Here is a 25,008-nt window from a genome sequence, read left to right on the forward strand (position 1 = left end):
GATGTTAATATGGGCTCAACGTGACAGGGTTAGCCCTAACCCCCTAACCCTGCAAACCCATTTGTAACCCTAACCCTCATTTTTTAAACAGGGTTTAAATAGGGTTGACCCTAATAGGACCAGGGTTTAAATTCTAACCCTTTTATTTTGATTCACACAACTATTATACAATATTTAATAATGTTTTTCATCAAAAAAAACTTAAAGTAGAGTTTTCTCGCCAAAAACTGAACAACGAAATTTTCCGTCGAAACCGCAAAATCGAGTTTTCAACTAAAACAACAAAATCGAGTTTTTCGTCAAAACTTCGAAATCGAGTTTTCCCGCCAAAAAATCAAAATCGAGTTTTTCGCCAAAACCTCAAAATCGAATTTTCCCGTGAAAACGTAAAATTAAATTAAGTTTTTTTGGAAAACCCGTAAAACTCAATTTCACGGTTTTGGCGGGAAAACTCGATTTGCCGGTTTTGTAGGGAAAACTCGATATTGCGGTTTTAGTTTTGGCGGAAAAACTCGATTTTGCGGTTTCAGCGGAAAAACTCGATTTTGCAGTTTTGGCGGGAAAACCTGATTTGTCGGTTTCGGCGGAAAACTCGTTTTTGCTGTTTCGGCGGGAAAACACGATTTTGTAGTTTTCGGCGGGAAAACTCGATTTGCCGGTTTCGGCGGAAAAACTCGTTTTTGTGGTTTTGGCGGGAAAACTCGATTTTGCGGTTTTGGCGGGAAAACTCGATTTTGCGGTTTTGGCGGAAAAACTAGATTTTACGGTTTCTGCGGGAAAACCCGATTTGCCGGTTTCGGCGGAAAACTTGATTTTGCTGTTTTGGCGAGAAAACGCGATTTTACAGTTTTGGCGGGAAAACTTGATTTGCCGGTTTTGACAGGAAAACTCGATTTTGCGGTTTTTGCGGTTTTTGCGGGAAAACTCGATTTTGCGGTTTTGGCGGGAAAACTTGATTTTGTGGTTTTGGTGGAAAAACTCAAATTAGGTTTTGGCGGAAAAAAACACAATTTTTTTTTTGACGGAAAAATTTTATTCTTAGTTGTGGAGCAAAAACTCGATTTTGCGATTTTGGGAGGAAAACTTTTGATTTTGATGCTCAACAAATTGGAGGAAAGAATCATATGATATCTTAATTTTTCTAGTTTTATCTTTAAAATTTAAGAACAAAAATAAATGAAATATTTTTTTCAATTAAATGAGTTAACCCTGGTACCAGCCCTAACCCTTGATTATAATAGGGTCAAAATAGGGTTGGGTTAAAATAGGGTTGGGCTTATAATAAACAAAAGAGGGCTGAGCCCTAACCCTGTAGTTAACATCCCTATATATATTCCTCTCTTCATTACATAGCGTTCCAATAATTACATCGTACTACTATTTGATTAGTTTCTTTCCTCGAAAATATTCGCAACTACGACAGAAAATATTTAGTAAAATAGTATTGACGATGTGATTACCCTGTCGTGGACCCTTGGTCTCTTTTTATTTATTTATTATTTGGGTTGGCTGTTGACATTCGTCAGAAACAGGGACTGTACTCGGGCTCAACATAACACAGTTTGATAAGTAGCAGTTTACTACGTCACAAAAATAGCTTGACCCAGTAATCAGCACATCAAAGTGGCCCATATAATTCCTGGGCCTAAGAATGATTCAATCTCAGTGAGTAACTGAAAAATTAATTCACGAGAAGTTAAATTAAGGATGTAAGACAAAAATATTTGTATACATGATGAATATATAAACTAAGTCCCTACATTCCATACTCGACGAAAGCATGTTACAAGGATGAAAAAGAGAGTTAAACATCCATTAATACAGTGATGTTGTAAAATCAAAACAAGAAGCGGATGGCAGACCAAACCCATTACAACTACGCTGAATTTACAAAAAAAAAAAAGATTATGTATTAGGCACAAAAGCATCATCTCTTTTATTTAGGGATGTTAATATGGGCTCAACGTGACAGGGTTAGCCCTAACCCTGCAAACCCATTTGTAACCCTAACCCTCATTTTTTAAACAGGGTTTAAATAGGGTTGGCCCTAATAGGACCAGGGTTTAAATTCTAACCCTTTTATTTTGATTCACACAACTATTATACAATATTTAATAATGTTTTTCATCAAAAAAAACTTAAAGTAGAGTTTTTTCGCTAAAAACTGAACAACGAAATTTCCGTCGAAACCGCAAAATCGAGTTTTCAACTAAAACAACAAAATCGAGTTTTCCTTCCAAAAACGCAAAATCGAGTTTTTCGTCAAAACTTCGAAATCGAGTTTTCCCGCCAAAAAATCAAAATCGAGTTTTTCGCCAAAACCTCAAAATCGAATTTTTCCGTGAAAACGTAAAATTAAATTAAGTTTTTTTGGAAAACCCGTAAAACTCAATTTCACGGTTTTGGCGGGAAAACTCGATTTGCCGGCTTTGTAGGGAAAACTCGATATTGCGGTTTTAGTTTTGGCGGAAAAACTCGATTTTGCGGTTTCAGCGGAAAAACTCGATTTTGCAGTTTTGGCGGGAAAACCTGATTTGTCGGTTTCGGCGGAAAACTCGTTTTTGCTGTTTCGGCGGGAAAACACGATTTTGTAGTTTTCGGCGGGAAAACTCGATTTGCCGGTTTCGGCGGAAAAACTCGATTTGCCGGTTTCGGCGGAAAAACTCGATTTACCGGTTTCGGCGGAAAAACTCGTTTTTGTGGTTTTGGCGGGAAAACTCGATTTTGCGGTTTTGGCGGGAAAACTCGATTTTGCGGTTTTGGCGGAAAAACTAGATTTTACGGTTTCTGCGGGAAAACCCGATTTGCCGGTTTTGACAGGAAAACTCGATTTTGCGGTTTTTGCGGTTTTTGCGGGAAAACTCGATTTTGCGGTTTTGGCGGGAAAACTTGATTTTGTGGTTTTGGTGGAAAAACTCAAATTAGGTTTTGGCGGAAGAAAACACAATTTTTTTTTTGACGGAAAAATTTTATTCTTAGTTGTGGAGCAAAAACTCGATTTTGCGATTTTGGGAGGAAAACTTTTGATTTTGATGCTCAACAAATTGGAGGAAAGAATCATATGATATCTTAATTTTTCTAGTTTTATCTTTAAAATTTAAGAACAAAAATAAATGAAATATTTTTTTCAATTAAATGAGTTAACCCTGGTACCAGCCCTAACCCTTGATTATAATAGGGTCAAAATAAGGTTTGGTTAAAATAGGGCTGGGCTTATAATAAACAAAAGAGGGCTGAGCCCTAACCCTGTAGTTAACATCCCTACTTTTATTAGAAAACTCGACATGAACAGCTGCAAGAAAATACCAAATAGACTGAAGCAATTCATGTCGATCAAAATCCAGCATTCCACCAGGGGATGTTAAAATGGTAAAACCCTCCCCGTTTAAGACCCACCCCATTTAAAACTCATACCCGTTTAGATCCATTTAAAATAGATCTATTAGGGGTAGGGATGTTACCTACAGGGTTAGGGCTCAGCTCTCTTTTGTTTATTATAAGCCCAGCCCTATTTTAACCCAACCCTATTTTGACCCTATTATAATCAAGGGTTAGGGCTGGTACCAGGGTTAACTCATTTAATTGAAAAAAATATTTCATTTATTTTTGTTCTTAAATTTTAAAGATAAAACTAGAAAAATTAAGATATCATATGATTCTTTCCTCCAATTTGTTGAGCATCAAAATCAAAAGTTTTCCTCCCAAAATCGCAAAATCGAGTTTTTGCTCCACAACTAAGAATAAAATTTTTCCGTCAAAAAAAAAATTGTGTTTTTTTCCGCCAAAACCTAATTTGAGTTTTTCCACCAAAACCACAAAATCAAGTTTTCCCGCTAAAACCGCAAAATCGAGTTTTCCCGCAAAAACCGCAAAATCGAGTTTTCCTGTCAAAACCGGCAAATCAAGTTTTCCCGCCAAAACTGTAAAATCGCGTTTTCCCGCCAAAACAGCAAAATCAAGTTTTCCGCCGAAACCGGCAAATCGGGTTTTCCCGCAGAAACCGTAAAATCTAGTTTTTCCGCCAAAACCGCAAAATCGAGTTTTCCCGCAAAAACCACAAAAACGAGTTTTTCCGCCGAAACCGGCAAATCGAGTTTTTCCGCCGAAACCGGCAAATCGAGTTTTTCCGCCGAAACCGGCAAATCGAGTTTTCCCGCCGAAAACTACAAAATCGTGTTTTCCCGCCGAAACAGCAAAAACGAGTTTTCCGCCGAAACCGACAAATCAGGTTTTCCCGCCAAAACTGCAAAATCGAGTTTTTCCGCTGAAACCGCAAAATCGAGTTTTTCCGCCAAAACTAAAACCGCAATATCGAGTTTTCCCTACAAAACCGGCAAATCGAGTTTTCCCGCCAAAACCGTGAAATTGAGTTTTACGGGTTTTCCAGAAAAACTTAATTTAATTTTACGTTTTCACGGGAAAATTCGATTTTGAGGTTTTGGCGAAAAACTCGATTTTGATTTTTTGGTGGGAAAACTCGATTTCGAAGTTTTGACGAAAAACTCGATTTTGCGTTTTTGGAAGGAAAACTCGATTTTGTTGTTTTAGTTGAAAACTCGATTTTGCGGTTTCGACGGAAAATTTCGTTTTTCAGTTTTTGGCGAGAAAACTCTACTTTAAGTTTTTTTTGATGAAAAACATTATTAAATATTGTATAATAGTTGTGTGAATCAAAATAAAAGGGTTAGAATTTAAACTCTGGTCCTATTAGGGCCAACCCTATTTAAACCCTGTTTAAAAAATGAGGGTTAGGGTTATAAATGAGTTTGCAGAGTTAGGGCTAACCCTGTCAGGTTGAGCCCATATTAACATCCCTAATTAGGGGTACCCATTTAGATCCAATTTTTTTGTATTAACCCATTTAAACTCATTTATTTTATTGTTGATTTAATTTTTAATTATTTTAACTTTATGGTTTTTAACAAATATTAAATGAAACAAATAAAAAAATTTAACTGATTTTTATTATATAAACGCAAATCAAATTGTTCTGGTAAAACCGCAAAATCAGGTTTTTCCGTAAAAACCGTAAAACAGTTTTTTCCGTAAAAACCGTAAAACAGTTTTCTTTCCGCCAAAACCGTAAAAATCGAGTTTTTCCGCCAAAACCGTAAAATCGATTTTTCCCGCCAAAATCGCAAAATCAAGTTTTCCCGCAAAAACCGTAATAAAATCGAGTTTTCCCGCCAAAACCGTAAAACCGAGTTTTCCCGCCAAAACCGTAAAACCGAGTTTTCCCGCCAAAACCGTAAAACCGAGTTTTTCCGCCAAAACCGTAAAAAAATTTCACCAAAACCGTAAAACCGAGTTTTCTCGTCAAAACCGTAAAACCGAGTTTTCTCGTCAAAACCGTAAAATCGAGTTTTCCCGCCAAAACAGTAAAATCGAATTTTCTCGCCAAAACCGAAAAACCTAGTTTTTCCACCAAGACTGTAAAATTTTAGTTTTCCCGCCAAAACCGTGAAAATTGAGTTTTTCTGTAAAAACCATAAAATCGAGTTTTCTCGCCAAAACCGCATAATTCGATTTTTCCGCCAAAACCAGAAAATGTGTTTTCCGTCAAAACGATAAAATTCTTTTTTTTTTTTGCCAAAACTGCAAAATCGGAATTTTTTCGCATAAATCGTAAAATCGATTTTTTCGCCAAATCTATACAATCACATTCTCTTACAAAAAATAATTAATTATATTAAATTAAATGAGTTAACAGGATACCCACTAATTTTAAGTAGAACTCATTTAATAAATGAATCTTAATGAAACTACCCATTTAAAAGCCATTTAACTAAATGAGTTTTTTTGTTAAACCCATTATAAACAAGCTAATAAAACCCATTATAACATCCCTAATTCCACCTAATCATGAAGAAGACAATGGACTAAAGAAAGAAGGCAAATCTCTGCAGACTATTCATTGTCTGGAAAACAATATCGTCCTAAAAGAATATATGAAAATGTCAAAAAAAAAAAAAAACAGAGACTCCATACTATAGACAGTGAAGAGCAACTCCAGAGATTATCTTTGCTCCTCAGATTCAAGAGCTGCGTGTGTGTTCTCTCCATCTACAGAAAAGAAACCAAAAAGTGAACCTAGTCAAAATGAACGTTTGTTTTCAACAACTAACCAAGATATTATGTACATGAACATGAAGATCAGGATGTATTATTTATTCACAGAGAGTAATTAATTAAATAAAAGGGGATCCCTTATAAATTTGCTGCTCCCTCTTTAATCGGGAAAAAAAATAAATAGGGATCATCTTCGTTATCGCATCTTCTCCATGGACGAGTACTCTAGCATGAAAGCTGCGGCCGAAGTAATAATAATCTTATCCTCCTTATCGCTTTCTTCTCACTCTCTTTACCTCTGATTTTTCGAATATCTGATTACTGTAGGGGAAGAAATTGCCCCGTTCGGATCTTATGGATGTTTGAGGAGCAAAGACGCATGTCAGTTGATGATGCTCTTTTTCTAGATTTTGTATATTTGTATATTTCCATGTGTTCTTCTTGATTATTATTATATACTTTTATTTTGATTAGGGTGAAGATTTCCGTCGAGGGATACGATACTTCGATTCCTGCAGTTGATATCGGGAATGCTTTGACGAGTCGTTTCAGTTCATGTGGACGAATCTGTTATCTTGACATTCCCAGAGACCCTATAACAAATGTTGTCAACGGGTTTGCTGAATGGAGAGTGAAATATTATAAATAAAGTCTGCTTCATCTGGAATCAGATACGCTTACAAACTTGTTTTAAACACAATATCGAAATCAAAATATTACTAAGCCTAGCTTCGCCCACCCAATCGTTGAATGGCTCTTTGCATTGTGATTTATTCCCATTCTCTAGCTAAATCTTCTTTTTTCTCCTCCAGCAAATGTTCTTTTTTCCAACTCTGCGGAAAAGGTGCAGAAGAGAAGGCATTGGCACTTGATGGAACTGACATGGGAGGGTGGAATGTAACGGTTAAGGTGTTACCTCACGATGATCTTGAGTTTACCACCGATCAATTGGCTGCTATGAGCATTTCACACTTTAAGAAAACCAGGTAAGTTGCATGCCTTTTAGACATTGAGAGTTCTTTCACCACCACTCATCAATTGAGTATATATCTTCTTGCAGGAGCGAAGGCGTTTCCGTTAGAGGATATGACAATTCCCTTCCTTCGAATGATATCAAGAGCGCTTTGACTAAGCATTTCGCTTCATGTGGAGAGATAACTGATGTTTTTGTTCTCAAAAGGTTTGTATTCTTCCTCAAATGTGCTTAATTAATTTTCCCCCCAACTGAAAATTATCGTTGGTGCTTCTTATACAGACGGGCTATTATTTACTTTTTCGGATGGCATGCAATAAGTAAGGCGGTTGAACTCAGTGGAAGTAACGTGGGAGGATGTGAACTAGTTGTTAAGGCTTTGCCAGTACCTAAAAGAAACCTCGGCCCACCTCCTCCACCTAGTCTTCCTTTTGGCTATACTGTCCCAGGTACATTACATAAAATTTGTTTTTGACTATTACATTACAAAGTAAAACTACTTCTCATGAGTTGGTTGGTGGTTTATTTTTAGCTGAATGTGTTGAGGCTGCTCATAAGATACATATGGCTCAGAAGATGACGGCAGAGTAGATGAGAAATATCAGAAGAAGCTAGACAGAACCTAATGTTACTCGTTTTTTTTTTACCACTCGGTCTCTCTTATTAATCACAATGCAACCTCTTTTTTATTACATGGTCTTTGTTAGGGGTGGGCGTTCGGGTACCCATTCGGGTTCGGTTCGGGTTTATTCGGGTTTCGGGTTTTCGGGTTCAAAGATTTCAGCCCCATTCGGGTATTTCTAAATTTCGGTTCGGGTTCGGTTCGGATCTTTACGGGTTCGGTTCGGGTTCGGATAACCCATTTAAATTATTTTAAAATTTTTAAAATTCATTATATACTTTAAATTTCTCAAAATCTATAAACAAAACAATATATTACATATAAATTTGAATAGCATATGTCAGAGTACCTAAAATTAACATATAAATTGGTTTGGTTTGAATATTTGGATTGAGAATCAATAAGTATTGTTGGTGTTTTGAGTATACTTTAGCTATTTTAGACATGTTACTTTTGACTATTTGTATATATTTATAAGCATTTTGGATAAGTTAAAAGTATCTTATATATTTTGATGTTCTTAATAAATATTAAATCTAAAAATAATTAATATATATAGGTATATAAATCAATTTCGGATATAATCGGGTACCCGAAATATTTCGGTTTGGATCGGGTTCGGTTTCGGTTCTCTAAATACCAAAATTTTGAACCCATTCGGATATTTAATCAATTTCGGTTCGGGTTCGATACTACTTTTTCGGATCGGGTTCGGTTCGGTTTTTCGGATCCGGGTTTTTTGCCCAGCCCTAGTCTTTGTTATGTTTGTTTCAATGTTAGTGTTTGTGTGTGGATATGATGTAATTAAGCGCAATAACCATTGTATCTGGAATGAGCTAGTTTGACTAAGTTGGATTAATTAGGTTAGAAAAGAGCAAGTGACACAATAGTGTACATCTCATATCAGATCTACATTTGCAATTTTGCCTATAATATCATCGGCTTATATATGACATCAAAGATTGCGAGAATCTACAAGTGTGCATTCAAATTCGAAACTAATCAGGACCAGAAGGAACCATAAAACATCTCCATTTGTCTTTATTTAGAGAGATTGAAATGTAAAGAAATTGACAGAAACAGAGTGAGTTGTGAAAGAATATAAACAAGAAACAAAAGAATTAAGCAAAGCTAAAAGAGTTTAGAATCATCATCTTCTCGATACGATCTCCTTGTGGTGTTTTATCAGTAACTCATTCATTTGAGCAATCTGATGCAAAAGCTGAACTATCCTCTGTGCAATAACAAGAAACGTAATGTAAGTCACGCATTGTCTCTTAGACATTTCATCGAGCACTTTGTATGCAGAAACAAATTGTAAAACAAGATACATACCTCGTCTCTCTCTTTGATTGCACCTCGAAGAAGATCTCTGCTTTCTCCACTAACACGTCGCCGACGAAGCATCCACCACCAAATCGCGATGGCAAGGACAGGATAAAACGGTCGGAGAGTCGTAGAGAACCATGTCATCAAATTTTTAATCTTGGAGTATGCTCGTACGAGAAGAAGCTCCCACCAATGTCGGAGCACATCATCAGCTTCACGGTACAAGACTTTCCTCGGAGGCGGAGACTCTCCGCCTCGTTTCAAACCTGTCAACGGCGGAGATTCGCTGCATTTTTCTTCGGTTGTTTCCGACGGAAGCTTCTGATAAAACTCACACGGAGAGAGCGGCGGTTGTCCGTCTGAATCGGAAGGAGACAAGGAGAAAGAAGAAGACGAAGCAGAGCCTCTCGAGGAAGATGACGGGGATTCGGATTCAGACGATGGAGATTCGAGGTATGGATTATCGAATTCGGAGGCGGAAGAAGCGAGCTGGAGATTCTCGTGGTTTACCGGCGGGAAGACGAGACGGTCGTCCTTGGCGAAAATTGGCGATTCTCTGATGACAACCATTGACGAAACGGGATCCATAGGCTCAATCAGGTGTTGCTGATAGTATAAATCGTCGTCTTCGGCCATTTGATTTGAGCTGGTAGGGTTACAGATTACGAGAGAGAGAGAGGAAGCGTGGGGGAAGAAGACGAAGAAGAAGCCAATCCATGAAACTTTCAAACCTTTGGGATCCCAAGAACACGAGATTTGTCTTCTGTTTGCTTATTCGTTGGTTTACTTTGTCTTTTTTTTTTTTTTTTAAATGTCATCACCACATTCGCACGTGCCGCGTATAACGCTCTTCTTCTTGTGTGCGTTTGCGTTTAGCTTAATATCAATCAGAATAAACGAAAGAAGAAGAAGAAGCTAGTAGGTCCTTGTTATTTATCAGATGTCTTGAGCTTGGTCTCATGTGCTTTCAATGGTAGTTACAGAACATTGATATCGTGGTACAAAGTTACACACTAATACACCTCACTCTCTCTATCTCTCTCTCTCTACCTGAAACCTATACAACATTTCAATCTATCAAAACTTCCTCTCAAATAGCAAATAATTCTAATTTACAAGTTAGAAATAACCATTGTGGTGTCAGTCATGTTAACGTGAGAGTGGAGCAAAGACCTGCTTCTAATCTTCTAATAGTTCCCTCGATAGCCCCGCCCTGGCGCCCATTATATGACTCCATCGTGTTTTAACCGAACAAACCGCCCTGTACCATTCTGTGGTAAGGTTACATGAACAGCACCGCCACCTCTGCTGGCATTAGCCACCTTTCTTCGGTTCACTTGAGAGACTAAGGCGGATTTTGCAAAAACTAGGATTTGAGTTTTTGGTGTCAGCTATCATCATCATCTGCTGTTTTTGTCAGATTGACTCCTTTCGCCTTCTCCTTCTCCATCTCCGCTTCCTTAGCGGCTTTCTTCCTCTCCAATTCCTCTTGCTTGATGTTCTCTTCGTGTGCTTTCTTAAACAACCTTATGAAATTTAATAAGGTCGCGGTAACTGCACCAATCGATCAATCACCAAGTGATGTTATTAGCTATACAATAACAAATGAACCACTGTCTAATGTATTGCACAAAAAGAGAGGATGAAGTTTATATATTCAGCGCCAAACCTTGTTCAAATGGACAACGTTTAGGATCCTCGCCAAAATAGTGCGCAAGTGCATCAGCATTGTTTCCCTGTCCATTACATAAACACCTATTCAGGATCAAACATCATGTCAAATGTAAGATCTCGGGGATGTTAGTAGAGGTTGAAAAATTACCACGACCGAGTAAAGACTCGTTACAGCTGCTGTCTCAGTCGTTGCAACAGAGATAAAGTCCTTCAATGTCTGTCATAAACACACACAAAACTAGGTTATAGGATCATGGAAACTAATCTCAAATTCATGATTAGTAAAAGTATGCAAAAGAAGAAGAAAACAACAACATACTTTGCGGAAAACTTCTGAAACTGGACCATCACTTTCGGATGCATTGAGCTCCTGGTTGAGTTTCTCCAACCCTTTGATTATAGCTTGCATTTCCTCAGCCAGCGATTTCAATTGTATCTGAACCAACAGGACAATCAAATTATGAGCCGATTACAACTATGGAGTGAGGACAGATAAAAGCACAAACGCAAACCTTTGAAGCTGATTCAAGACTCTCAAGATCCTTTGGGAAGTCCAGTAGATCTGATCCCTGGGAAGCAAGGACCTGGACAAAAGATAGAGGAGAGTCAAACCTAACAACCCTCAACAGAATCTAGAGGCTGCCTTCTGCGATTGTACTTTACCTTGCAAAGATAGTGCATGAGAGTCATCTTGCTGTTAGCAGCACGTGTGTCGCTTAATTTTAACAAACTGTCCAACTTGAATCCCACTGCAGCGCCTGCAGAAAGCAGAACAAGTGTTTTATCAAACAAAGGCACCATTCTTGGACCAACCTCACACTTGCTACGTTAAGAATAAAAATAATATTTTTACCCCTAGCAGTTCCTTGGTTCAATGTGTTCCCAAGGTAAAGAATCTTTTTCATAATTTCTTTCAGCTTTGGTGAAGTACGAACCTGATGAACAACAAGCAGCGAAGAGAAAAGTCTAAGAAAGAGACGAGACATACATGTGAAGTAACACAAAAAATAAGTAATTTCTTGCAAGCATCTAACCTCCTCACACGCAGAGTTTACCGCATTTAAACTTTTTTTGAATTCTGTTATCTGCACAAAAAATAATCATTAATAATAAGAGCAATAATTTACATCTACATAGACAAAAGTTAACAGTAATAACACCAGACCTGAGTGCCAAACTGAATCTTGAAGGAAAATACTCTCATCTTCGATTCTACTCGTGGCACCTTCATCAGCTCTAGGAAGTACTGTGGTAGCAAAATGGATGAGAGACCATAACGCATTAGCTAACTATTTTATAGTAAGAAATATTGGTAATCTCAAGATTTAAACAGACCTGCTCACACTTTCCCAAGACTGCCTTGTCACCAGTGTAGTTCTACAGCAACAGAGTCAATTACAACCAAAATTCAGGACTCGTGTCAATAATGATTATCAAGTGAATAAGTGATAAACAAGAAGAATGACATAATTTCACAAAAGACATCCAAAATAAAGACAAGTCAGGTAACCTTTAGAAGTTCCATCTCTTCCTTGGTTGGACAAAACTTTATAAGATTCTCTATTTGATCACTATCTAGTACAGTATCATCCATTGCCAGAACTGCAGCCTGGATAGAAGCAATATAAAATTGTTTTTATCATACTATAAGAGTAATGACTTGTACTCAACTAAGTAGGTAATGGAGCTTACCATCATATCAGGCAGTGGCATCTTTACTTTCGTAAGCATAATCTCCGTGTTATTGGCTCTCCTAAGGTCAATCTAGAAACCATAAGAAAAAAACTTAAATCAAACAGAGTGAAATATTTATATCTTATAAAGAAATGCAGGTAGTACTTAGATTCAACATTACCAGTTGAATTTTTTCAGGCTTTGCTCCAACTGATTTTTTTCGAGATTTATCAACCGGTTTTGGCACTATAGCAGAGAAAAGGGTCTCTATTTCTGATACATCAAACTCTGGTGCACTGACAGAAAAGAAGAAAAAAAAAGATTGATTAATTGCAAACCGATCTCAATAACTCAGAGCAATGCAAAGATAAGTTAAGTCCAATTACGTTTGTCCTTGTCTCTGTAACTCGTCCCATAAGCTTCCCTGCAAGGCCCTTGTTACTTTAACCCAGTGTAGTGGCTTCAGGGAAGACTTTTTTTGAGCTGAAGACCCCAAACCTGGACGTGAAAGACCACGCCCTCTTCCTGCACCCTTAAGATCTGGAGGTCCACCACCAGGAGGTCTTGGTCCAGGAGGCGGAGGAGGTCCACCACCTGGAGGTCTTGGTCCAGGAGGGGGAGGTGGACCAGGAGCACGGCCGCCTGGAGGTGGTGGAGGCGGCGGTCCCCCAGGAACTCTACCACCAGGAGGTGGTGGTGGCGGTGGGGCTCCTCCACGCATTGGAGGAGGTGGTGGCGGTGGGGCTCCTCCACGCATTGGAGGAGGTGGTGGCGGTGGGGCTCTGCCATGCATCGGAGGAGGTGGTGGAGGTGGAGCACCCATTGGTGGAGGCGGTGGTCCCCGAGATCTAAATGGAGGAGGAGGTGGTGGCGGAGGACAACTAGATCCAAATGGAGGAGGAGGTGGTGGCGGAGGACCACTAGATCCAGATGGAGGAGGTGGTGGTGGTGGCAGAGGTGAAGTTTTACCAAAAGGAGGTGGTGGTGGTGGCGGAGGACCACTAGATCCAGATGGAGGAGGTGGTGGTGGTGGTGGCAGAGGTGAAGTTTTACCAAAAGGAGGGGGTGGTGGAGGAGGAGTTCCATAACTCGGTGGTTGAGGAGGAGGTGGGGTTGAAGATCCATAACTCGGTGGCGGAGGTGGAGGGACAGGCACTGAATGTGCTTTACTAAAAGGAGGTAGAGGAGCAGAAAAGCCGTTGATAGGAGAGGACTTCGGTGATGGCGAAGGTGCAATACTCAAATAAGGCAGCGGGGAAGGAGTAACGTGATCTCCGTTTTCTTTTGGTGCATTTGATGAGCCAAAAGGAGGAGGAGGTGGTGGTGGGGGTGGAAAATTGTAAGATGTAGAGCATGCCTCATGAGTTTCAAGAGTTGAAGTATACACAGACTTCCACGGTGGAGGAGGTGGTGGAGGGGGCAACATGGTTTCACTGTTTCGCCTAACAGACGCAAAAGGAGGTGGTGGTGGAGGAGGTGGTGGCAATGGGAGCTGAGATGTTTGAGATTGGCTACTAGTTTGGCCCGAAGTAGAACGTGTCGTAGGAGTTGCCAAAGCTGAGGCATACACAGACTTCCAAGGTGGAGACAGTGGCAGTGGAGGCAACACGGTTCCAGTTTTTGGTTTCTCAGATGCCAAAGGAGGAGGAGGTGGTGGTGGAGGCAACATGGTTCCACTGTTTGGTCTCTTAGATGCAAATGGAGGAGGTGGCGGTGGTGGTGGGATCTGAGATTTTTGAGAGTAGCTGTCATTTTGGCTCCGTGAAGAGTAAGTAGGCGGTGGAGGTGGAGGTGGAGGCGGAGGAAGTGATGCAGCCTCACTGGTTAGAGAAGGTAGCTCTGGCGGTGAAGGTGAATGCTGAGGTGGTGGAGGCGCATAATGTGGAGAGGCAGGCAGAGAAGGTGGCTTTTCCTTTGGGCTAAACTCTGGTGATAAGCAACTTGGAGCTCGACTCCTGACATCTGGTGAAGAAACAGACGCTCTCAGATTTTTACTCTTAGCATCCTTTGTAACCACCCCATCAGGTGATGTAGCTCTTTTACCATCCTTGAGAGAAGTAGTAATCGAAGCTGGAGCACTGTTAATCCTCGTATGTGGGTACGCCACATGCATAGAGTCTTTATACGATCCCTTGTTTGAAGGAATCCATCGAGAAACTGCATTAGGCTTAGCCATTCTTACATTAGACTTTGGTTTCAATGCATCTCCAGCCAGTTTTGCATTTGCTCCCACCTGTTTCCTTGGTTTAGCTTGTGCTTTCTCTGCTGTTCTAGAATCATTTTCCTTTGCTTCCATGGTCCTTCTCTTTCGCTGGTCATCACCATCGTCTATTCCTATATCCTTCACTGAGTCAATACTAGTCCCATCTGACCTATACTGTACATCATCAACAGTGATATCTTTAACCGGATCTGCGCTAGCCTCATGTTTATGATTTGAATCATCAGATGCACAATCTAGAAACGCATTGGGTTCTACATCCCCCTTCCACACCTCTTTACCCTCAGAATCATCTGAAGCACTATCAACAACCACAAAACCATCTGAGTCTCCTCTCTTCAACTCATGCCCATCAACCGCATCGCTAAAAATCTCCTCCACCTCATAAAACTCTTCAGGTGAAGCCATATCAAAATCGTTCTCATCATCATCTGACACTGGAGATGTTGCGATAGCAGGCACCACAGAGTCGGCACCAGAAAAAAGTACCTGATACATAATATGAGTATATGCATTCAAACTTAACAGCCTCATTTAAACGGATGAGGAGAGAAAAACCACACAATGGACCTTACCTCTGCCTTAAATTCCTTTGGGAACTGGTCCTTGGCGTCCCAAAGTATATCCATCTCTTCGCGCTGCACAATAAAAATATTAGCACGCACAAACGCCGTGTGGAACATGATTCTAAAGACCATCTCCTCATGAACCAAATCATCGTGCAAGTGTATACATTCCAGAACAACATCCCCTTGAACACGACACTGGATATCTAACTTCACTAGGATACACTCTTCCTGCATGATAAGATCACAAAAATGAACACTATTTTTTAAAGTAGAGAATCATTTAATAGATCACCAAACGAACTCCTAAACTTTAATCCTTCCTGTAATAATGTTTCTAACTAGCATATAATCAAGGTTCAAGAACTCGTTAGGCGCTGGTGAGGCTGGGCCTAGCACCTAAACGGGGATTAATTGGAAACTAGTTTTGGATTATTTTGATATTTTTAAATTTAGTATAATTTTATAAATATAATGTTATTTATAACATTGATTTTTTAGATTTTTGGACTTATTCTTAGACCAAAATTAACCAACTTGTACAAATTTAATTATCATAATATATTTTTATTAGATGTTTTGAAAAGCACCTGCTGGTAAAGGCGAGTGTGTTTCTTTGTCTTCGGTGTGGAAAACAGAACTACAGAACTCCTGTTGGCTTTGGCTTTAGGGTCCTGACCATAAACCCTCACAATCGGTCTGCAGCCTTCCCTCCCTTCAAAACGTGGTAGATCTCTGAGAATCAAACAATCCAGAAGAAGAGGCGTCTCCGAAGGAGGCCAATCAGATCCTAGATCTCTTCTAGAGATGTACTGAAGATATCTGAGCTGAGAAGGCTGCGGGTTTAGAGGAGACAGCAGATGGAGAAGCTCCTTGGGAGCTTGTTTGTGCACCATCTCAAGAGTCTTCACCTCGCCCTGATACTGCTTTCTGTACAGCAACAGCCCTGATAACATGAAGGCGAGAACAGGCCAGCCGCCTCTTTCGCAATGCATCAACAGAACGTTCTGTTGACCTTCCAGCGATAACCAGCTCTCGCTGGATTTTAAAAAGTGATGGATCATCTCGAGAGGTAGAAGCGGACAGCTCTCGTAGTGCCGGGGATAGTCCATAACCGTCATGTCGTACTGAGACAGCACGTCTGATATTTGGCTCCGCTGGTCTCCTTCTCTGAAGTTGAACACCATGAAAGAGGCGTCAGGGAAATGATCCTGTAGCTGAGAGACGATGCCGCCCAAGTAGAGTTTGTACTCATCCTCTCCCATAACATCGCTCGAGAAACAGCAGTCAAAAACTAGATAGACGAATCAAACAAGAGAAGAATATGAGACAAACAACTATGAAAGTCTGTTGTGACTATACGGAAGTGCAATGTAGCAGCCCAACACTAAAAGAAAATATTGTTTTGGTCTTCGTGTCACAATGTATTTATATCCGACAAAGTGTAGACGACAAAGATAAAGATTCTGATTCCTAAACTCTATAAAGTTCAAAGCTTTAACAAAGACTAAGAGATACAAAGTTCAGCTCAATTAACATCAATAGCCAAAAAAATCTCATATTTTTTTTTTTTTTTATCTTAACAGAGAGAAAGGAGAGCAAAAAAAGGGGAATGAATACCATAGAGACGCTCGGAGATCTCGAGAAGGTGATCGGGAGGCTTCTTGTAGAAGAAGCGACGGAACAGCGCCATCCCGTGGCGCTGTCTCTCCTCCGATCAGATCCAAACCGTCGATTTTATTTTAGTAAACTAATAACCCGATCATTCGAGAAAGCTCAAATTCCGTTAACCTAAACCCGAGATCTCCTTCTTCCCCCCAATTCTGGTTGTCGCAAACCCTAATTTCACCCCAGCAACACCAAATGTTGAACGAAATTCACAAAATTAGAGACCCGAATTGGAGAAATCTCGTCCCTCACTACACCAATAATCCGATTTTGGAACAACCCAAGTCGTAATTCGAAGGCTAACGACGCGAAGTTTGAAATTTTAGAATAGTTGTGTGTTTGCAAAATTGAATCGATCAATGTACAATGCTGAAACTCCTGTGAAACGTGTTGGAAGGTGATCAAATTAGTTAGAGAAGGAAGTGAGAGTGAGATGAAGAATTTTCAGGTGAAAGGAAGGAGAAGAAGATGAAGCAGAAAGAAAGAGAATGAATCAATGAAGAGATTTCGACAAAATCTTCCAGCATTTTTTCTCGATAAAATATCCTTTTTTTTTTTATTAATTATAGCAACAAGTTTTTTTGATTTTTTCATATGAATATTTCCCGACACACGACCATTCTCTAGGTGTTTGTCTGATCCAACGTGGAAATGTAAAAACAGAATATTCATTATTACAACCGGTCAACCACGTTGTAATTTTTTTTTAAAAATATTCTAACATCATTGTTTAATTTAATTCACATTTTCTATACTGATCATTCGTAAGAATAAGATTTAATTTCTTGATGATGTAAAAATACTTTAATAAAGGGAATTGTCTTTTCTTATCCAATTTAAAAGGGAATATCTTTCTTTATCAAACACGACAAAAGGTAGGGATAATACATTAAAACTTGTCTTCTTGCAAATAAGAGGCATCCACACGCATTGTTGCATAATATTACAACTATCTTATTCTAAAATGAAGAAAAAAATCTGAATTTTGTCCAAAATAATGCTTTTATTGAATAATGATACAAACATAATGATAACCAAGATGGTGGTGACTGGTGAGTGAGAAAAGAACTTTAAAAGCTGCTAAAAGGATGTTTCTCAGCTAAAAGGCCCGAAACATGTGAAGGTTTTATCAAAAGATCGTTAGTTGAAAGTAGATGATGTTGGGAATGGAAGCGAGAGATCCTGAGGGTCTTTTCATAGGAATCTATTTGTTTATCAACCGAGACCCATGGATATGAGTTTGGGCTTACTTTACTTAATGGGCCTACGACCTTCACGACTTTGTTACTACACAGAGTCACGTGACTTTATTCACTTAAAACCACGTGACCCTTCGTCTCTGACTTTATTCACTTAAAACCACGTGACCCTTCGTCTCTCTCCTCTCGAGTCTCTCGACTCTTTCTTTTTTTTTTGTCATCTTGTTTTATTAAAAGCCAAAAGGCCAACAAAGAACAAGAAGATAAAAGATAAAAGCCTAAACAGAGAGGCCGAACAAACTAACAACTAGGGCAAACCGCAAGCCCAACTAACATAAAAGCCCATCGAAAGAAAGAGGCTTAGCAGTCAACGAGACAGCTCACAGCCAACGCATCAGACGCGTGCGGTAGATGGACGCGTGGCGGAAGAGCAGAGACAACCCTTTCTTCACCGATTTCCAAGTCGCAGCCGAAATATCTAACCGGAGATCCACCGGAACATACCGGAACAAGAAGCTCAGGATTAGAACAGCTAAGCATCTGAGAAGCTCGAAATCAATAGCCATAAACCACTACACCGTTTCAAAGAAATCGAATCGATCTACCTAAGGTCCATTTAGAACGAAGAAAACTGAAGATCTAACAATTTTTAAAAACCATCTTTAAAGATAAAGTTTAGCTTGAAGATAGGGCCACCCAAATGAACGGGAAAAGATCACAGTAATCAAAAACCACCCTTAGCAAAATCGAATCGAAAGAAAACTAAGAAACGATGAACAGAAACAAAGAAAGATTAAAAACATAAGAGGAAAACTGTATAAAACAGATTTGAAATCCATCGGAGATGGGAGATGAATCTCAAAATAAAAGCCGGAAAATACAGTGTTAATGGAAACCACCGCTTGCCGGAGACGGAAGCCGGCCAAGACAGTGCTTTAGGAGCCACCACTTGCCAGAGTCATAGCCCGACCATCGGGAATCAAGCGTCGGTAACAGATCCGACCAGCTTGACGGAGCCTCTCTCTTTCTGAAGGATAGAGGAAAGAAAAGAGAGAGAGACCATTCACCTTCACTTTCTCAATCATTCATCTCTGTGAAAAGTATGAAGGAGAGAACAGAGAGGAGAGAGAAAGCCCTAATTGTCTCTCGACTCTTTCTTCTAATGAATGAATTAATTCTTTTGACAATAATATTTAAAGAACCTACTTCAAGATCACGTAATCACAATCACAATCTTCATTTGTTTATCAAAGGAAAAAAAAACGGTTTCCCCGTGGGTTGGAACTTGGAACTCTGAACGGTCGTTCTCCAAAGTCAATAATTGTCCTTTAACTCCTAGGAAGCATCTCTCTTCCTGAAGTCATATTGTCATTTCATCATCGATGATATACAAACAGAAATACAACGCATGAGTTATGTATTCACAGCGGATCAATTATCAGATGTATTCATGAAAATGTTTGGAAGATTACTTTTTCAAACAAGTCTGCCTAAGTTATATATTCTTAATGTTTTGAGCTATAATGTTTTTTTTCTCAAACAAAAAAAATGTTCCAGCTTGAAAGAAAAAAAATACTGAGAAATTTAAATTATGGGCTTATTATTTATGGGTTTGTGTACATATCCATTATCAATCTAATTAGGGTTTTGTATAAATAGTTAAAATAAGTTCACAGAAATGAGACAGAAAATTTTCAGATTGTTTAACACTCCACCCACCTCAACTATGGATAGAGGAGCTTCACATCTTCCTCCTCAGCCTCCTGGTATTAGAGAACATGGCACACCGCCACCACCACCTCCTCCTCCTCCTCCTCCTCCTCCTCCTCCTCAGCCTCCTGGTACTAGAGGACATGGGACACGGCCGCCACCACCACATCCTCCTCCTCTTCCCCTTCCAATGTATGGATCAGACCCTGCAAAAGTTGGACTGGTAATTGCCATATCCTGACTTCTGCTCATATAGTTAATAAAAAAAGTGGCAGAATAACTCTGTACTAAGAGGGGCTTAATAACCTGCTCTCCATCATCTCTCTTCCCTGCAGTTATCCCACACTGCATGTCAGTATGCTTCTGTGGTTCAATAGCTCACTCGTTTTGATTTGTGATTGTTCTTATTGTTTTTTTTTTCAGATTGAGCTTAGGAGAGCCCTTAACCTGGAAATTATGCTCACAAAAGTACATATGCCGCTGCCTGATCTGATAGTAAGCTCCAAAACTTACTTCACCTGAGTACAAGTAGTCATTTCTGGTTAATCATTGATAAGTATTCACAATTTTTCTCTGCTTCCAGTTCTGGCATTGGATGAAACTGCACTAGATCTTGATCAAATAGACAATCTTATAAAATTTTGCCCAACCAATGAGGAGATAGAGATTCTTAAGGTTTTACCTCTTTGTAGCATTAGTTAATTGTGTGTTTATTCTGCACAAATTCTTCTTGGTTAATATGTACTTGCTTGTTGTAGCACTACACTGGTGACAAGGCGGCCTTGGGAAAATGTGAGAAGGTAGGTCTATTTTAAGTCTACGTTCCTACTATAATAACTTCAGCTGTTTTGTTTTTGTTTTTACTTATGTTAATGTGTGTTTCCTATGTCATCAATTTTAGTACTTCCTAGAGCTAATGAAGGTGCCAAGAGTAGAGTCAAAGCTTAGAGTATTTTCTTACAAAAAACAATTCGGCCCTAAGGTCCGGTTCTATTTCTTTTACCGTTTTTTTCTTTCTGTCTAAATGATGACTTATTGGTCCTATTGTTGATGATGTTTCTTGTGCAGATAATAGAATTCAAGAAAAGATTAAATACTGTAATTTCTGTGTGTGAAGAGGTAAGATGCTTTTCAAATTTTGGTAGAGTCCATATGCATTTCTCTTTATTTGCTTGCTCATCGTCCATCCATCAGGTGCTTACTTCACAAAAGCTAAAAGAAGTTATGAAAGAGACTATGTACCTGGGAAACACATTGAACCAAGAAACTGCAAGTGGTGAGAGTTAATATATTATCATGTACTTGTTCTCTCTGAACGCAAACTCTTTTGAGGTTGATACCTTGGCCTGCTTTCTGCAGATGATGCTGCGGTTGGATTCAAGCTGGATAGTTTCTTAAGATTAAGTGATACACTTGCTCCTAACAGCAACATGTCTCTCATGCATTATCTTTGCAAGGTAAAACTATAAAACCAAAGAAGCACCCCATCTAGTTTTCTGATTTAGAATCTTTTCTGAGGCTCTCTCTCCTCTTTCTTTTTTTCCAGGACCTTGCTTCTAAGGCACCAGCTCTACTGGACTTCCATAAGGATCTTGAAAGTCTTGAATCAGCTTCAAAGGTCTGCGTTTGTGCCTTTTTTTTTCCTTGCCTCTACTCTCTTTGGTTGTAATGGGCTCATCATCATCAGTTTTGCCCTGACAAAATTTTCAGATAAGATTGAAGTCTCTAGCTGATGAAATGCAAGCGATAAATAAGGGGTTGAATAAACTTGAGCAAGAGTTCATTGCATCTGAGAGAGATGGTCCTGTTTCTGAAGTTTTCTGTAAAGTATGTTGTTGGCTATCAATAATCAAGAAATTTGACATAAGTTCCATCTACTCTATTAAAACCAGAGTTTTATGTTTTAAGTTTTTTTTTTAATGATGACAGACATTGAAGGAGTTCATTCCCATTGCTGACAATGAATTAAAAAAGCTGTTGAGACTTTCCTTGCTCGCGGTAAGTTGTCCAACCTCCACTAGGCTCCAAAGCTCAGTACATTTGGGCAAATGTGCTTGATGATCATGAAACAGTATGCTGTTTTTTTTTGTTGATGGGACAGGCAAAAAATGTTGATGCACTTTTGGTTTATTTTGGTGAAGATCCTTACCTTTGTTTATATGAACAAGGTACGTGGTGGAATATAAAACTACATCCTCCTCCTTTTGGCGATGCATAGAAAGTAGGGCTGGGCAAATAAACCGAACCCGAAAATCCGAACCGAACCCGATCCGATAAAAATGAATCCGAACCGATCCAAACCTGACATGAATACTGAATGGATCCTGTTTTTTGGTATTTTGGGTTATGGGTATTATCCGAACCGAACCCGAACCACTACAAGAAAACATGTGATTAGCAACTGCATTTTGCGACTATGACTGCAGTCACAAAATTTAACGACTGATTACTGACTCATTTGCGACTCATTTGTGACTACATTAAATTCGTCACAATTCAGAATTGTCGCAAATTTACGACCAATGATTGTAGTCGCAACGTAGTCGTATATTGTAAATTGTAGTCGCCAATTAGTCGCAAAAGTTGTGACTGTTTTGCGACTCTTTTAACGGGTTATAAATCAGTCGCCATTCAGTCGGTAAAAACCGATACAAAACACGTCCTTATCATTTTTGTGGTTGGTGTACTGAATTTTTGTGGTAACATTTATTAGTCGCAAATCAGTCGGTATTTAGTTGCTAGTTAGTTACTATTTAAATCCTTAACCCTAAACATGTTTTAAACCTTAAACCCTAAACAAAAACCTTATAAATCTATTATTTTCATAGTTTAAATCTATATCTTAAATTTAATGTCAAATTTAATTGTTTTCAAAATTTAACTACAAATCATAAATGAAAACCTCAAATATTATACTACAAACCCTAAACTTTAATTGTGAAGTTTTTGTTACTATAATATAAAAACATGATTTATTTATCTATCATAGTATTAAACTTTAAATCTAAATCTCAAACAAAATCTTTTCAAGTTTTAACTAAAAGCTAAATCTAAAACCAAAATATATTTACAATATATACACATATAAACTTTAAGTAACCATTAAACTTCAAACTACCCGTAGTCTTAAACTCTAACATAAGTAACCATTGAACTTTAAACTCTTTTTTTTGGTGTAAAAATTGAACTTTAAACTTTCTTTTATTTTTAAACTATCAAACTATAACACCAAATCTTCAATTGAAAATCAAAATTTAATTTTTATATCTTAATATATAATTCCAAAACACAAACCTTAAATCTTCAATCAAACTCTATACCCTAAATCTAACTTTAGCCCCTAAACTCTAAAAATACATCTAAAATACTATAACATATCTAATTCCTCTAATATATCATAAACCTTAAATTTTAAATAAAATATGATACCTCTAAAATATCACTTCTATACCCTAAACACTTATATTTAACCATAACCCCTACATTACAAATCTAAAACTCAAACGAGGTATGAAATTATAAAACTCAAACTTATGATCCAAATCTATGACTCAAACCTTTCGGGTTTTTTACCTAGTTAGTTTCCTAGTAAACTACTAAAATTATAAAAAGCAAAAAACGTCGAAGTATACCCTTAAACGAGATATGATTTTTGATTGGCCCATTAGAAATGGCAAGGATCACACCAAGTTCATCATGCACCGTTCATAACTCTTAATCCAATGGACACCATTTAATCAAATTTTTTTCTTTTCTTCTTCCTTTTCTTATCTTTCTCCTTTGTCTCTTTCCTCTCAAAACAGATCGAAGCATTCTTTGTCTCTTCTTTTCTTTTCATATCTGATCTCTCCTCCTTCTCTGCTCCAACCGCAGCCTCTCCTCCTCTGTTCTCTCCTATGCTTCCGGACACCTCCGTAACGCCTCCATGTTCCTCTGCTCCGTGGCCTCCCTCCTCCTCTGCTTTGTGACGCCTCATCTCCTCCTCTACTCCGTGCGGCCTCCTCTCCTTCTTAGTTTTGTCATGGGGGCTGCAAGAGGTAAATTAGGTTTTGTCCAGTCTCACCTTATATAAATCTCTCGCGTTCTCTCATATATCTCTTTTCCCAATAATCTACTTATTTGCTATTATTATTTTTGTTAATGTTTTCTTAACAATCGTTTGTTTATTTGTGTAGATCTAAGAAGTAAGAAGAGGATAAAATGAAGAATATGAAGAAATGCAGGAAGAAAACGTCTTGGCTGAGAGTGACAGGTTCGGTAACGGCGGCCTTCTCTGCCGCTGCTCGTTCTCCGGCGCCTGCATCCACCACAAAGATATATATATATATATTATGTGTAATATATATATATGTGACCTATGTAAACATATTTGTATTATATTTTAATTGATTAATAAAAATAATAATTTTTTAAAAAAATATTTAGTTAATTTTACGACTGAAAAGTGACTACAGCTTTATTCTACTCGTCGCAAGTTAGTCGCTAAATGTTGCGACTATTGTGCTACTATCAACCGTTTCTCGTAAAAGAGTCATAGTTCTGTCGTCAAATTTAGTGACTGTATTGCGACTGTTATGTGACCAATAATATTAGTTGCAAATTAGTCGTACATAAGTAGCAAAATTGCGACTATTTTACGACTTGTCATTTTTGCGACACGTTGATTTGTGACTACGTACATCAGTCGCAAATCAGTCTTAAACCTACATTTTGCGATTGATTAGCTACTGATTCTGTAGTCGCGAAATAAATGTTTTCTTGTAGTGTAAATGGATATCCGATAGAACCCGAAACATTTAAAATCACAGAAAGAACTTCTACCAAATATGATCTTAATTTTTAATATGTATCCAAAATACTTTAAGATATTATTGAACTTCTAAAATAATTATCTGTTACACGAAGGTTGATGGTGGAATGTGGCGGTTGAAGCCTGAAGTTTTTAGATTTTGGTTTTGTTTTCATTGAATAATGTTTCTCACTTCATGAGAACTTAGTTTTTGTTTTATGATTTCATTTATCTGGTTTTCTTTCTATCATTAACTATTTTTATCTTTCGCTTGATTTTGAATGATCACGTTTGATGTTTTTTCTTATTTTTGAATCGATTTTACTTATGTTTTGGCTATTAAAATATGTACAAATAATGTATTTTAAATCCGAAGAAACGATTTCATTCATGTTTTAGTTACAGAATATGTACAAATCAGGTATTTTTAAACCGAAGAACCGATTGGGACCCGAACCCGAAAGTACAATGGGTTATACCGGTTCTTTGAAGATTTACTAACCCCGACCCGAAC

At 38.4% G+C, this 25,008-nt stretch overlaps 4 protein-coding genes across 5 annotated transcripts; 2 read left to right on the top strand and 2 right to left on the bottom strand.

Moving 5' to 3' along the window:
* The first annotated feature begins 5,802 nt into the window (after positions 1–5,802).
* Positions 5,803–7,734, top strand: LOC106385006 (nucleolin 1-like). Its single transcript, XM_022710768.2, has 6 exons — positions 5,803–6,317; positions 6,397–6,450; positions 6,544–7,055; positions 7,130–7,249; positions 7,325–7,491; positions 7,575–7,734. The coding sequence occupies exons 3-6, from the start codon at positions 6,820–6,822 to the stop codon at positions 7,631–7,633; spliced, it is 582 nt and encodes a 193-aa protein (XP_022566489.1). The 5' UTR covers positions 5,803–6,317; positions 6,397–6,450; positions 6,544–6,819; the 3' UTR covers positions 7,634–7,734.
* A 945-nt stretch (positions 7,735–8,679) lies between these two features.
* LOC106383366 lies at positions 8,680–9,825 on the bottom strand. The gene is made up of 2 exons (XM_013823480.3): positions 9,000–9,825; positions 8,680–8,898 (listed from the first exon to the last, which is right to left on the bottom strand). Exons 1-2 carry the CDS (start codon positions 9,627–9,629, stop codon positions 8,815–8,817), a joined length of 714 nt encoding a protein of 237 aa, XP_013678934.2. The 5' UTR covers positions 9,630–9,825; the 3' UTR covers positions 8,680–8,814.
* An 80-nt stretch (positions 9,826–9,905) lies between these two features.
* LOC106385003 (formin-like protein 20) lies at positions 9,906–17,371 on the bottom strand. 2 transcript variants are annotated; one of them, XM_048751852.1, is made up of 17 exons: positions 16,749–17,371; positions 15,719–16,422; positions 15,138–15,359; positions 12,728–15,051; positions 12,523–12,637; positions 12,360–12,431; positions 12,178–12,276; positions 12,003–12,044; positions 11,833–11,913; positions 11,702–11,752; positions 11,521–11,602; positions 11,331–11,425; positions 11,180–11,251; positions 10,987–11,103; positions 10,816–10,884; positions 10,663–10,729; positions 9,906–10,547 (listed from the first exon to the last, which is right to left on the bottom strand). In XM_048751852.1, the coding sequence occupies exons 1-17, from the start codon at positions 16,819–16,821 to the stop codon at positions 10,381–10,383; spliced, it is 4,452 nt and encodes a 1,483-aa protein (XP_048607809.1). In that variant the 5' UTR covers positions 16,822–17,371; the 3' UTR covers positions 9,906–10,380. The 2 variants fall into 2 exon arrangements, with proteins under 2 accessions (XP_048607809.1, XP_048607808.1); XM_048751851.1 differs by having other exon boundaries at positions 11,521–11,752.
* A 2,274-nt stretch (positions 17,372–19,645) lies between these two features.
* Positions 19,646–24,123, top strand: LOC106385004 (formin-like protein 20). Its single transcript, XM_022697838.2, has 12 exons — positions 19,646–19,928; positions 20,129–20,200; positions 20,464–20,505; positions 20,607–20,687; positions 20,774–20,824; positions 20,900–20,981; positions 21,065–21,162; positions 21,252–21,323; positions 21,416–21,532; positions 21,635–21,703; positions 21,807–23,742; positions 23,881–24,123. The coding sequence occupies exons 1-11, from the start codon at positions 19,674–19,676 to the stop codon at positions 21,921–21,923; spliced, it is 1,056 nt and encodes a 351-aa protein (XP_022553559.1). The 5' UTR covers positions 19,646–19,673; the 3' UTR covers positions 21,924–23,742; positions 23,881–24,123.
* Positions 24,124–25,008: the final 885 nt, after the last annotated feature.

The sequence above is a fragment of the Brassica napus genome, chromosome C3 (genome assembly GCF_020379485.1).
Source record: "Brassica napus cultivar Da-Ae chromosome C3, Da-Ae, whole genome shotgun sequence".
NCBI lineage: Eukaryota > Viridiplantae > Streptophyta > Magnoliopsida > Brassicales > Brassicaceae > Brassica > Brassica napus.

What these genes read in the sequence shown, in the direction of transcription:
- LOC106385004 (XM_022697838.2), top strand. Translation starts at nt 19,674, where the DNA reads ATGAGACAGAAAATTTTCAGATTGTTTAACACTCCACCCACCTCAACT. An exon ending in CCTTGGGAAAATGTGAGAAG is followed by an intron (nt 20,506 to 20,606) that starts GTAGGTCTATTT and finishes CATCAATTTTAG; the next exon opens with TACTTCCTAGAGCTAATGAA. An exon ending in TAATTTCTGTGTGTGAAGAG is followed by an intron (nt 20,825 to 20,899) that starts GTAAGATGCTTT and finishes TCCATCCATCAG; the next exon opens with GTGCTTACTTCACAAAAGCT.
- LOC106385006 (XM_022710768.2), top strand. Translation starts at nt 6,820, where the DNA reads ATGGCTCTTTGCATTGTGATTTATTCCCATTCTCTAGCTAAATCTTCT. An exon ending in TCACACTTTAAGAAAACCAG is followed by an intron (nt 7,056 to 7,129) that starts GTAAGTTGCATG and finishes ATCTTCTTGCAG; the next exon opens with GAGCGAAGGCGTTTCCGTTA. An exon ending in GATGTTTTTGTTCTCAAAAG is followed by an intron (nt 7,250 to 7,324) that starts GTTTGTATTCTT and finishes CTTCTTATACAG; the next exon opens with ACGGGCTATTATTTACTTTT.
- LOC106385003 (XM_048751851.1), bottom strand. Translation starts at nt 16,821, where the DNA reads ATGGCGCTGTTCCGTCGCTTCTTCTACAAGAAGCCTCCCGATCACCTT. An exon ending in TTACAGAGACAAGGACAAAC is followed by an intron (nt 12,638 to 12,727) that starts GTAATTGGACTT and finishes CTTTTCTGTCAG; the next exon opens with TGCACCAGAGTTTGATGTAT. An exon ending in TCATGCACTATCTTTGCAAG is followed by an intron (nt 11,252 to 11,330) that starts GTAAAGTACAAT and finishes TCTTTTGTCCAG; the next exon opens with GTCCTTGCTTCCCAGGGATC.
- LOC106383366 (XM_013823480.3), bottom strand. Translation starts at nt 9,629, where the DNA reads ATGGCCGAAGACGACGATTTATACTATCAGCAACACCTGATTGAGCCT. An exon ending in CAATCAAAGAGAGAGACGAG is followed by an intron (nt 8,899 to 8,999) that starts GTATGTATCTTG and finishes GTTATTGCACAG; the next exon opens with AGGATAGTTCAGCTTTTGCA.